Source organism: Toxotes jaculatrix, chromosome 5, assembly GCF_017976425.1.
Source record: "Toxotes jaculatrix isolate fToxJac2 chromosome 5, fToxJac2.pri, whole genome shotgun sequence".
Classification (NCBI taxonomy): domain Eukaryota; kingdom Metazoa; phylum Chordata; class Actinopteri; family Toxotidae; genus Toxotes; species Toxotes jaculatrix.
The window spans coordinates 4,084,013-4,097,612 of record NC_054398.1 but is presented as its reverse complement, the minus strand read 5'-3'; the positions used below and the strand labels follow the sequence as shown (position 1 = coordinate 4,097,612).

Sequence of the window (13,600 nt, the reverse complement as noted above, 5' to 3'; positions counted from 1 at the left end):
CTGGAGACACCCTAAATTTACTTCTTCATAAACCTGCTACAAGGTGAACCAATCTGCGTTTACTGAAGCTCGGCCTTTGAGAAACGTTTACTTAACCAAAGCTCTATTGTAGCCAAGTATCTGTGGTCAGCTGCTTCATGCTCACAGGGAACATAAAGTTAACGAGAGGCTAGTTAGAATGTGTTAATTGGACTGTGTGTTTGCTTATTGATTTTTTTGTTAATTAGGGTTAAGGGGTTTGCGCTAATTGTTACCTCTTAATTTATGTTAATAGGTGTTAACAGATTCTAACCAGTTGTGTCCCAAGTTGTAATTGCCCCCAACAACAACAACAACAACAGCAGCAGCAGACACAACATGGTGTCGACCAAAGGTGCCTCACAATTAGAGCTCCTCTGAGACATGCAGCCCTGATTGGCCGTGAAGCTAATTAATGTTAATTAGCATGTTCGCAGTTAACAAGCCTTTTTAATTAGCAGCACTGTCTGGTCCTTGCTGCTTATTTATTTGGCTTCTTTTCTGTGAAATGCTTGACGTACTGCAAATACATGAATCCAATAAAACAAACGTTACACATACTGTTTTGTTCTTTCAATAAATTTGTCCCTCACCATAAAGGATAGCAGCTGTTTGCAGGGTTTTATATGTCAAGTTATGTTGCTCTGGTCAGTAAATGGAGGCACATATTAGGGATTTTTGCTGCTATGTGTTAACACAGTATTTGGAAAACAGTAACCCAACAACTTCCATGACTTCTATAAAGATATCAGATGACAAGTAAAGCCAAATGTTTATTTTTCATATATGTAATGCACACATATCAACTCTCCTCCTGCTTCTCTACAAATGCACAAAACAATGCAACATCAACAAACGAACAGAGCGTTTGTCCACTCAAATAAAGTGTATAACGTTTATATATATATATATATATATATATATATATATATATATATATATATATATATATATATATATATATATATATATATATATATATATATATATATATATATATATATATATGTCAACAGGCAACTCTGCAAATAACTTTGCAAACAAAACACATAAACGGTCGGTTTAAGGAAAGAGTAATCCAGCTAGTCATGTTTATCAGCACATAGGAACCTGCTGCTACCAGTAGTTCCCAGTTGTGTGTTACAGAAGTAGACTGGTGTAATGTAATGGTGGTTTCACACACACATTTACAAAGTAGCTGGCAGTGTGTGGCCTCTCATGACTCTGTAGGTCTGGCGATGTGATGTGTTGAGCATGTAATTTACACACTCTGCTCAGTCTGGACACTTCTTTTCTGATATACCTGCAGCCACCAGACAAACCAGCAGTGCTGTCAATTTTGTTTCCACTGCTCGTCTTTCTTTTTTATGTCCCACTAACTCATTAAAGACACGTTGTGGAGAAGTGGAAAGCCAGACACAGATGATCAGGTTTTGTTCCAATGTGTCTAAAGTTAAAAAACTTTAACGTTCCTTTGTAGAGTTGAGTGAAGTAGTAAACAGCTTTGTATGACTGGCTCTTAATGGCTGTCGCTCACAGGATATGCGTCTCAGGATATTTGAATAAAGCTTCTCAGCTTCTCCCTTTACTGTAGCTGGACACTTGTCTCAGGTCTCACTCATAATGAATGGCCGCTGTAACTGTCCTTTTCTACCTGTATGTGTGAACAAACTATCTAACTATGGACACAGTAGCACCCCTTAACACAACATTAAGTTTGGTGATTCAGTTGTCAGTTTTTCGTCTTTTGGACAGACAGAGTCTCTCTGTGTTGAGAAACTGTTCAATTTTGGAGATCTGGGCTCTGATCGATGACTGCTGGTCTTCCCTCTCCTGAGAGCAGGAGGGTTCCCAGTCGGACTCTGAAACGGGACCTGCAGCTGAGGTAGGAGCCCTGCTGCACCTGGAGTAAGGATTTAGACAGCAGCTATACTACGACCTACAATGACAGAGCTCTGGGAGGTAGATTCTTGACATTAAGTCTCATAAAATCACCTTCACACTCTGTTAACATAAGGAGCAAAAGCTGAAATGTCTAACTTATTGTAAAATATATTTTGGAAGCTGTACAGTGCTGGTGTGTTCGACACAGAGAAAAATCGTCATCATCGTTGGTGTAGTGTTTAATTAAATCACTTTAGCGGTTTACACCTGCTGTTTGCAACAAAGCTGATGTTCAGCTCAACCTGTTAAGCTCTCTGTTTGATGGTCAAAGTCTTCAAAGGCTTGAACGGTTTTATTCCATTTGAAAGTGAGTCGAAAATGACGCAGTTTCTATTTTTAAAACATCTATTCTGGTGCACAGACAGGAGACTACACAAGTATAAATGGAGGGGACTTACCCTGCGGTGGCCTGCCACGGCAGTTCACTGACTGCGCTGGAGGAGGTAGAGACCGGAAAAGAAGTGATCGACAGAGAGGCTCTGCTCCCCTACAAGAAGATAACAGATAGTACAACTCAAACATCTACAGTGAAACAGCAGTGTTTGCCTTATATTTAACCTGTAAAGAAAAAGCACTTTCAAAAGTACCTTCATTCTTTCTCAAGCCTCAGAGCCTCCTGAGGAAACCGAACATTTCTAGTGAAAAGGACATTAGCAGATAAACAAATGCAGGGCAGACAGCATCCACTGGCAATGATGTGTAACAGTATCCAGCCCAGAGAAAGTAGCCAGGCCCAGGCTGAACTCTGTGTGACATTCCCAATGTTCAGAGTCCACAGAAAAATAAAGGCTTTGGCCTTCACTGCAATTTGTTAAACTATCGGACCAGTTTTTTTTTTTTTTTTAAACTCAATGCATGTTGCACTCTATCTCCCTCAATTCCCGGCACCTGGATCTTATAAAACGCAGAGTGACAGTTTGTGGTGATGGTGACAAAGGAGAGAATGAGAGCGTGTGGCGAGAGAGAAAAAGTCAAGCAGAGAATGAAAAAGAGAGAACAAGCGAGAGAAAGGGAGAAAGCGAGTGAGTGATGGACAGATGATGAAGTGAGAGAGGAAGAGAGAGAGTGAGGAGATGGATAAAGACTGAGTAAGTGAGAGAGAGGAGGTGCCCAAGCACCATTAGGTAGATTTTCTTCCACAGGTCATTCATTCTTTGTCTGTCTGGCTGTCGACGGGACGTCCGTGAGTTCAACCATACATCAGCTTCTTCCTCTCACTCAACAACTGACTTCATATTAGTCAAAGTTTTCTATTTGTGAAATCATTCTCAGATACAGTGTACGGGACGTTAAATGGCTCGGCCTGAGCTAATATTAGCCTGCTCTCGCTTTCTGAGATGTTTGGATCACAGAAACACTGAAAAAAAAAAAAAAGGAGCATAATGTCTAGTTCTTATGAGGACATGTCAGTTTGATATAAAAGACACATTGGTAAAGCTTTAGCACAAATTTCCCCTGTGGTCCACTCAGACACGTTTTATAAAGTGACGAAGCTCAGAGCCCGTGGAACAGAAAACGACCCCAAACCAATTTATTTGATAGAGAAAATATTTTATAAGGGTCATTCTAACTTCCTCTGAGGCAGGTCATATGTTTGTATGTGAACATCACACTGTGGCCATTTCCTGCTGTACAACATCAAGTCGTATTACTGAACAATGCTGCGGTTCAACAGTGATGAAATACACTTGGACACGAGCTTCAGCAGTTGAATTTAAATGTTCCACATAGCTGTAAGTTGAGATCACACAATTAGGAAGCGTGACATTAAAAGATATAGACCCGTGTAAATCATCAGTGCTGTTTCACCTCTGCTGCCGGTCACAGTGGGATCAGTTTTAAAGCAGCCTCTGCTCCCAGTGGATCTTGTTGTTTAGTGTGTGGAGGTTAATATGATTTTGAGCATCGGTTTGTGAACATGCCGTCGATATAAACAAACAAACAGTTTAAGCTGTCCTGAGAGCGGCTTATTACTTCACAACAGCTTCTCTAACTGACCGTATCTGCTGCCGTGGTCTCTCTGCAGGTCTCTCCCAAAGCTTTCCACTCTCCCTGCTGGTGTCTCGTCAAGGAGGCTGCGTTCCCAGAGACGCTGGAGGAATCCAGCAGATCCGACACCCTGGTAATCACCAAGGGGACTGAGAGGAATGAGGTGAGATGGCAAGAACAGCAAGAAGGTAAGAATGAATGATTATTAGTGATGGTATGAAATACAGATGTACAATGAGTTCACTATATAAGAGGTTCCCAGTGGAGCAGCACAGCAGTACTACAATGTTCCATGATTGTATAATGATTTTTTAACTGCAGGGATCATATAGACACAACCATCACCTTTGCTGTGCTTGCCTTTGGGGAACATGGGTATTGCGCTGGGAGGATGTCTGAGGCGTCCACCAGACCCACTTGTATTTTGCTCAGATCCCTGAAAAGGCACGAGTGTTTTTAAGAGACAGAACTGACACTGTAAGAACACTGGTTACATGAACAACACTGATTATACACCAAAAAGTAAGTTTGCTTTGCTTTGACACGTGAACAACACCTAAAGAAAACAACTGCAGAACGTCCAGTGAAGCAACACAAGGAATTAGACAATCAGACAGATTCTTTAACAACAAAAAAAAATCTCAGGTTATCTTAATTATCTAAACCAGTTATTTGGAACTAAAATGTTCAATTAAAAATGTTGATTTTGTAAAACTGTGTGAATGTACAGCTACAAAATTTAATGGATGTGTAGAACTGATATTTTGGGGAGTAACTTCAAGTTCATTTAATCTATATTTTCACTTTAAAATCAAGCGCTTCATTTAAAGTAGACTGGGGGACTTAATTAAAGCCTGCAATTTTCTCTTTGTAGTCTATTATTATATCTTATATATCTATGGATAGTAAGGCTCGCTGCACCTGCACACATAAGACCCAGATTTTAAAAACAGTTATCCTACAAGACTCTCTTTATGGCTTCTAAATGTTCACGCTCCTGTTTTTTAAATACCTGAACAAACTGATGCAGGAGCGAGACCAAATCACATGACGACCTGGGTCCAGTTGAGTGGACAGACACCTTCAAATCAGTTTCTCTTTCAGTGGCCTCTTCTGTTTTGACACTGTTCTTATGTTGCTGACAGTTGACGGACTCCAGCTCAGATTCGACGTCTACGGTGTCCATCGTGATATCAACGCAAACATCCTTATAATTCGATTTTTCCACAGGGGCCGTCTCACTGTTATGGTCTTCTTGTGTGTCCACATTTGACTGACCTTCACTAGAATCACCATCACCAGTTGCCACAGACCTGAGCTGTCCATTCTGTTGCTCTGAGATTTCCTGGCTTTTAGGTAATGGCTGTGGTTCAACCCATGTTCTCACAACTACAGATTCTTCATTCACATGTATATCACACATTTCATCTGTCGGCTTCATGTTACAGGTGATGACACAGGGATTACCAGCTGCTGTTTGCGTTGTAGTTGTCTCTGTCTGAGCAGCTAATGGCGCGGCATTTGTACAAATTCTCGAGTGACTCAGAGGTTCTGAAGGTTCAGTGGGGACATCAGCCGCTTCTTCTGCGGTTTTCTCAGAAACTTGATGAATTTGACTTGGCAGCTGACCAAGTGGCTCAGCGTTTTGAGTTTGGACCTCATCACGACGCAGGTTTTGCACTCGACTGTCGGGATAAGGCCTGTGATGGACACTCTGGCTATCATCAGAATCGAGGGTGTGGAGCAGCTGTCCTTCTCTTCCAGTCCCACACCCTTTGTTCACATGGCTGGAGTGAGCATCCATCTCAGTGACTTTCCGAGAGAGACTGTCCGTGAAGTCAACGACCTGCCGTGCGTTGCTCTTCTCGGTAGTCCAATCAGTAGTTGTCTGGGACAGTATCTGTGTTTCTGATGTGTGCACTGCTGTCTTTACTCTCTCCTCCGCTCCATCTGTTCCTTGTCCTTCTGCTCTATCTCTTGTTTCTGTTTCAGGGCTTCTGGTGTCCTCTGCATCCTCTGATGACCCCTGGCTATCCTCTCGTCTGTCTGCTCTATCTGTTGTTTGGGCCGTGAGCGTTCTTCTCTTTTCCCCAGTACTTCCTCTCTCCTTTACATCATCTCCTTGGACCTCTTCTCTATCCCGCTGCTGCTCTGTATTTCTTTCCTCTTCTTTCTTGTTGTTATCATCCTTCCCTCCATGTTTTTTCTCATTCATTCCTTTTTGGTAGTTTAGGGCTTCTCGTCCTGAAAGACAACACCATGTACGTGTTCAGAAAATAAGCATTATTTTTTGAATTACAGTATATGGTTCATAAAAATGGCAAAGCTTCAAAATAACAATGCAAAAAGTCTGACTGTCTTGTAGCGTTTCAATGAAAGTACAATGCTAAATTCTCATAATGGTACAAGTAATAAAATATGCTTATCTACTGTATGTTTATATTTAGCTGGCTGACCTCCAGTTGCTCCTGTGGCAACTAGCTTAGCCACAACCATGTCCTCAAGACAGTCTGGGTTTTTGGTCTGAGAGGAGGCCAAGTGCTGCAGACTGCCAAAGCTCGGCAGCTCGGAGCTGGAGATGGGTTCATTAAGAGGGAAGACCTGGGCCGAAACACCGAGGCTCCGACTGCTGTTTCTCATCTGTGGAGAGAAAAATTAAAACGTCACATGCTTAGTATGACCCTTGCTTTTATTTCGTCTTTTTACCTGTGTGCTAGCTGTGGCTTAAGGGTGAGTCTTGTCTGCCGCTGCAACTTTCTACCTTGTTGCCATTGTTTTTATTTTTGTTGACAGTTGTTTGTTGTTAGCCACATATGCTGGATGTCACTATTCAGGCATAAGTCTATTTACGATGATATCACTAATTCTAGTGTTTTGGTTGTACACAGGCTTCTGTACGTGTGTGTGTGCGCGCGTGTACCTCTAGTTCAGATATGTGCTGTGCCTGTGTTTTGGCCAGCGAGGACACTTCAGTGTGTTTCCGATGAAGCTCATCATAAGCCTCCTTCACTGCTTGAAGGTCTTGCTGCTCAGTCTTGATGCAATCCAGAAACATTTCCTTCTGTTTAACACAAACATACACAGACACAGGTTAAAGATATGATCACTGTTTTCATGTTTCAGTATGACAAAAAAAAAAAAAAAATCAATGAATCACTTTTTTGATATCACAATTTAACCTGACTAATGATTTTCTTGAAGAACAATGACACTATTACACCACGGTTTTTCTTCTACCTCTTTGTCCCAGCTGGTCTTGGAGGCAGTGTAGCTCTCCATCAGTTGGGCCACCTTGTCTTCTACTGCCTTGCTTTTGTCTCGCATCACCTCGTGTTCCTGCTTAAGGGCCTGCAGTAAAATTAATCACCCATAGGATTTTTAATGCAATACTAAATTTTTATGTGTTTATTTAACGTGAACAGAAGGTCTTAAACAGGGCAGGGAGAGAGAGGGCTTCTTGCTAATACAAATCAGCTGGCGTGTGACATTTTAATCCTGATTTTAATAATTTAATGAATGAATGGATGAATTAAAAAGGAGAGGGGCGAACAGAGAGAAGAAAAGGCAATAATAAACTGTAAAGCCATGAATGCAGAATAAACACACTAACTATCATTCAGTTGCAGAGGGGACCACATTCACTAATGTCCATATTCACTAATGTACATGTTGTGATATACAACATCACATTCATCACATTTAGGAGAAGAAACGATGGTCGTCATTTATTTCTGTCCCTGTGTAAATTCACTCCATAATCATTCAGATAGACCTGAGCTGGGTCCTGATCTGTGTGGGACCAGTACAGTACAATAGGCACTGATGGATATGAAATTCATGAATATTTATTTGCCCAGTTTCAGTTATAACCTACAAAGACTGAAATCGTAACATTTCCAGAATCAGTTTGGATGATCACACCATGTGATGTTTACCTTTGGGATGTGACTTTTCAAAATTTAGTAAGAGTTCCACTAAAGTTTCTGTCTCGTTTTAATTTGTTATCTGAGCTCTAGTGCTATGATTCCCCTTAGATGTTGAAACGGACGTTACAGCAAACACAAAGCAACACAGGATGAGACACTCTGACCTGGCACTGCTCTCTCTGCTTCTGCAGCTCCAGCTCTACTCTGTTTACTGTCTGTGTCTGACTCAACAGCAGCTGCTGGGTAAGCTGCAGAGACCTCATTACCTCCTGAACAAACACACACACACATACATACACACAATATCATGCAGGTATCCCCATCCAATGAAACCACATTACACTTTTTTCAGTGTTACTTAAGGTTAATGTGGTGATCACACATGATCTCCTTACCACCTTCTATTTTTCTTTACCTGCTTTTCTGCTCTTACAGCCAAATTTTCCTCGCTGAGTTTCCTGTTCATTTCAGTTTCCTAAACATGGGAAAGAAATTGTTGTCTGCTAAATTGTTGTTTTAGTATAAAATACATGAAATCAAATTTGTATTTGCTGCTTCTCATTTACCATGTTCAGTTTCTGGTGCAGCTTCTGTATATGCTGCTCTCTGTCTGTGTGACTCTGGGTCTTGTCATGTTTGACTGACGTCATCTTGGTTTTGATCAACTTGTTACTCGCTTCCTCCAACTCCTGAGAAACAACACACATTCAGACTAGTGATACGTTGAGGATCGATACTTCGGTACCAAGCCAAAGACAAAATTCTGAAAACATGATGGTCCTCAGCTTTCTACAGTACTGAGGGTATCACACGCACCGTGGATGTGTTAGATACTCAACTAACCCCAGTGAGTGAGTTTCAGTTGTCAGCTTCATATTAACAATGTGCCGTCACAATCTGGATGAGTTTTAACATGTGTGACTGTGGATGTGTGTTGAATTAACATTATGGGTATCGGTATGGGTTGGGTCGCAGGACTTATAATGACCGGTCAGTTCCGGGACTGACATTTGAGGGACCTGGACAGTTGTGGGTTTGGACCCTGGACCCGTGCAGGACTCTGGGGCAGTTTTCCACATACCTTCTTCAGTGACACAATGGTTGCTTCTTGTTTTTCATTTGCAGAGGTCAGTTTCTTATTGATTCTCATGGCCTCATCAACTGTAAAAATTAAACATGGTAAGACACCGTCATACATCATGTTATAACAGAAATACAACGGTCAAACGTTGCTGTTAATTAGTGGCACATAAGGGTAGACAGGAAGGGACCCTGAACCATAGACTCCACTCAAGCAACAATAACTTTATCATCAAAGTGTTGTTAAATTAGCAACAGCCATGGCAGCACAGTGAGACAGCCGTATAACTGCATCATCCCATTACATAAACAGACATGCTGTGGTTTAGAAGTGCTTAAACTTAAACATACAGCATTCAGTACAGTACTGTGTACATTACTGTAAGCCTCCAGAGAAACTGCTATCTTCTATTGTCAACAATCATGACAAGACATTCACACCGTATACTTTATTATTTTGTCTCTCTTTTTAAGTGAACATGTTGCTCCTCTAAACAGTGGATCACACACCAATAAACACAAGGTAGAGTTTCCTTTACTCAATACTGAACTACATGACCATCCACTCAGGACCAAAATTACATGACAGCTAAAGGTCATCTTAGACCACACAGCTTATTGAACCTTGAGGCACCTGGGCCACAGCAGCAGAAAATCGTGCCTCTGTTGTCAGTTGACAACATGGAGAGTAAAACCACACTGGACATGTGGTCAGTCAAAGTGAACAGCTCTCTCTTTCTCAGCACATCCCAGAGGACCATTTAAAGGAACATGCCTGACCCACATCTCAACCTCAAAATAATATCTCCGTGATGAAGTGAAACTGGATATCTGCAGGAAATAATGTGCAGTGCAGAAGCTGAGTCACTCTGCTGCATCAGGTCTGCACAGACCAGGATCTCTGTGAACTGTCTCCAGCACCTTGTTACATTCATACTCTGAATAACTCAGGATGTTCTAGGAGCAAAACAGGGCCTCTTCTGCTAAGATGTAATAAAGTGGACATGTGCTGATGTACTGTATGTACCTTGATTTGTACAGTTGTGTTTGACACATCCATCCATTCATTCATTACCATTTTGCTCTAGTTTCTCATGGGCCTGCTTGACCATGGCACACTGTCTGGACAGGACACTGAATCGCTTCTCCACCTCCCCCAGCTGGCTCAAGTGGCTGTCCTTTGTCCTGCTCTGCAAGGCTAGTTTCTGTTCCTGTGGAGAGAGCATCGTTAAAACAGACTGAGGCATGAGCATCCTCTACAGAGAGAAACATTCAAACCAGGTAGCCTTGGCTCTTTCCAGAGGTAAAGTGACAACAAGGCTCTAGGAAGTCACCTCTCCAGGCCAAGAAGTGGCCTCAGATAGCTTCTAAAACCCAAACCCCTGTTTTCACACTTTGTTGATGTTGATGTGGGTAAATGCGCACACAAAACAAGAGGAGGCAGAGGGCACATTTTGTCAGACACAGGATACTACAGTGGAAACAGCTGTCAAGTGATGGAGAGGATCATGGCTGAACAGCTAGAGTTTGTCTCTGTCAGTGGGATGAAGGAATCAGCTCAGCTCATGCCTCAAAGCGCTTTATCGCTCTTCAGACCGTCATTATAGTTTGATCGTCTGTATCAAGCTGAGCAGATTCTTTTCTTCTCTCTCGTTTTTCCACTCACTCGTTTCACTCTCATCCTCACTCCCTCCCATCCCTCTCAACAATACACCAGCTCTCTACGACTCCCTCTCACTCCGCCGAGCCACTGTTATGTGAAGAAGGTTAAACCGAGCGAGGCTCAGTTATAAAATATTTTAATAGAGATATTTTCTCTGCTGTGCTGGCAGTTCAAAGTGTCACACACTCCCTATCTGTTACTCCTGATGAGCTCTTCCGTCCAAAGCCATCCCTCCTTAGCACCATTCCCTCATCCTCCTCTTTTAATTTTTCTCACTCCCACCAGTCCTCTGTCAACAGTTTGTATAAGTGGAAAATCCTTCCTCACCAGCTCATTGGATTTCTTCTCCAAGTTGTACTTCAGCAACTGTAAAACAGCAGTAAAAGAAAATCAGAAAAGATAACAGTTTTCCATTGTGTGTTACAGGGCGGTGTGTTACAGGGCAGTGTGTTACAGGGCGGTGTGTTACAGGGCGGTGTGTGGTTTACTGTGTGTGAATTTGAGTGAGAGGTTTTCCACCATTTTTCTCAGGATCCAACAAATAAATACAACACTGCTAAAATCCTCACTGACAGAATTTTCTGCACAGTGACCCAAGATGCCACACATTTATACAACACAAACAAAGAACATCTACTGAACTGACCTTAAGGTGAAACTGATTTGTCAAATGCTGTTTTCAAGGTCAAGAATGAACTCTGACATCTTCAAAGGCCATGATTTGTCCAACCAAGATATTCAGATTACAAATATATATATATATATAAATCATCATCAAACCCTCATGCTGGAGAAGAATAAATGATTGAAATGTTTAATCAGTTATGAAAATTATTTTTTGAAATGAATTTTCCTTACAAAATTAAAAAGAACTCATTGGGCATGCCACACAACAGGTATTTAAATGTTCTTTTACCATCTGTAGCTTTAAGATTACTGTATGCTTTTTTTTAATCAACGTTAGCTGTCAAGTGTGATGAAACGTTTACATCGCAGGTTTCTGTGGAGGTTATCAGATTTTTTAAGACAATTTATTACACAACCAGCACTTCATTAACCAGTATCAGTGGGGTTCTCATTCTGGGGATCCAGAGCCCCAGGGAGGACAGCAGATACATTTTAAGGGGTTGCAAGTTGATTTATGATTCAGAGGGGAAAAATATTTTAGCCTTTTTCTTTAGATTTTGGTCAATTTTTGTTTAATCCTCTTTGTTTAATGAAATACTTAATTGCCTCCTCTGTTGGTTAATCAAATAAAACAACACAAAATGGGAAATATTCTTTCATCACATGCAGACAGTGATAGAGGTTGTAAAGGTTTTGTTTAATATATTAAGGCCACATCTGTCGGCCTGCTTACAAAGACAAAGACAACAAAATATCTGAGAGCAGGAGACAGTGAAGCAATATGACTTTCTCAAAACACAAATGATGGCAGTCTAAAAATTATAGCCTCAATTATCAGTAAATGTTGAAGTATGTAAAATCAAAACAGTCACTACCTACATATTACATATATTACTATAGATATTCATCAGCGTGGTTATTTATTAACTGACTGCAATGATGAATTATTTGGATTTAATTATGGATTAATTGAACCATACTGTTCCAGTGGAGCTCAGATTTGTAATTTAGCAGTTCATCAAGGTGTGGCAATTAAATCACTTCAGTCCCAAACGCCACTGAGGTGAAAATGTGTTAAATTAAAGAAATCCACCAGACCGTGTCACAGGGATGAACACAACCGGGCCTCACTTTAGCCAAACACGGCAGTCAGTGTCTCCCAGATAGAATATCAAAAACAGTCTCTATTGTCTCTGTAACACTGCAGGGCTGTTAAAGTGCGGTGGACCATGGGGATGACCGTATATCACCTCTGTGGTGTCAGGCCTGAAGACGAACACTCTGGGAGCCAGACTGGGTCAGGCCTATGCATCAACACCCTACGCACTAGACTCTGGCTGGGCATGACCTCTCTTTATTTATTTATTTATCACTTTGAACTGTTTAATGATAAAAAAAAAAAAAAAAATCATTTTTTTAGATTTTAAAGGAGGAATGAAAGAAAGAAAGGAAAAAAGAAAGAAAGGTGATTGGATGAGTGGGAGTGCTGATGTGTGTGTGAGAAACAGAGGTAGTGCTGGGATGTTTGAGTGTTTTTTGCCCATTGTACGTACCGATTGTGGACCACTAAAGATACTCAGTATTTCAAGTTGTTAGAATGGTTGTTCGGACAGCAGAGACTTCAGAAGGAAGAAAATGTTAAGGCAAAGGTAAAACATGCAACGACATATATTTCTTTATTTTCTAAGAGCAGCACAGGTAGGACAGTAAACCATAGGCAAAAACCTAACCAGGAAGAAAAGCAGATTTAATATTGGCGCCCTTTTATACTGCGTTCTGGTAGGTGTAATAGATTGCATACATTCACAGGTGTTACCAAAGATACATTTATAAACATAAATGGCTAATATGAAAATATGATAATTATATTTTACAAAAAATACCTAAAAGAGCCTGTCTGCTGTAATCTAAACCTCAAATAACAACCATAAATATAATTACATTAAATATATACATAACGCAATTTCCAGACTCCCCCCTTTCTTGTCCTGCCACTTGGTCGCGCCCGGAACGTTCTTAACACGGTCCGTTGACCCACGGGACTCTTTTCGGCGGCGTACCCCGGAGCGAACACAAAACAGGTAAAGGTAAATGTTAACCATAACAACCATAACTTTAACAATGTCCGTTCAGGCACTTGCACTATTTGCACCATCTTTCACATAAATGCTTGAATATAAGTTTCGCCAAACTGCATCTACGCCGGTGTCCGTCAATTTTGGACAGTCCGCCGCCGACGGAGTTTAACGGTCCTCCTCTCCTTTTCAGACGGAGCCGAGTGGCCACCACGGCGTCCGACAGAGGCCGACTCCTCACGCGTGACAATTACCATATGTAGAAAAATATTGTTTTT

The 13,600-nt window shown here is 41.2% G+C and overlaps 2 protein-coding genes across 2 annotated transcripts; both read right to left on the bottom strand.

Annotated features, from left to right (window-relative positions):
- Window positions 1-1,743: 1,743 nt before the first annotated feature.
- Window positions 1,744-7,284, bottom strand: LOC121181922. Its single transcript, XM_041038152.1, has 8 exons — window positions 7,189-7,284; window positions 6,872-7,012; window positions 6,408-6,591; window positions 4,964-6,195; window positions 4,297-4,387; window positions 3,961-4,100; window positions 2,361-2,449; window positions 1,744-1,921 (listed from the first exon to the last, which is right to left on the bottom strand). Exons 1-8 carry the CDS (start codon window positions 7,273-7,275, stop codon window positions 1,744-1,746), a joined length of 2,142 nt encoding a protein of 713 aa, XP_040894086.1. The 5' UTR covers window positions 7,276-7,284.
- Window positions 7,285-8,868: 1,584 nt separating this feature from the next.
- LOC121181921 (coiled-coil domain-containing protein 73-like) lies at window positions 8,869-13,579 on the bottom strand. Its single transcript, XM_041038151.1, has 5 exons — window positions 13,518-13,579; window positions 12,801-12,822; window positions 10,948-10,986; window positions 10,033-10,168; window positions 8,869-9,038 (listed from the first exon to the last, which is right to left on the bottom strand). Exons 1-5 carry the CDS (start codon window positions 13,577-13,579, stop codon window positions 8,869-8,871), a joined length of 429 nt encoding a protein of 142 aa, XP_040894085.1.
- Between the last annotated feature and the right edge of the window lie 21 nt (window positions 13,580-13,600).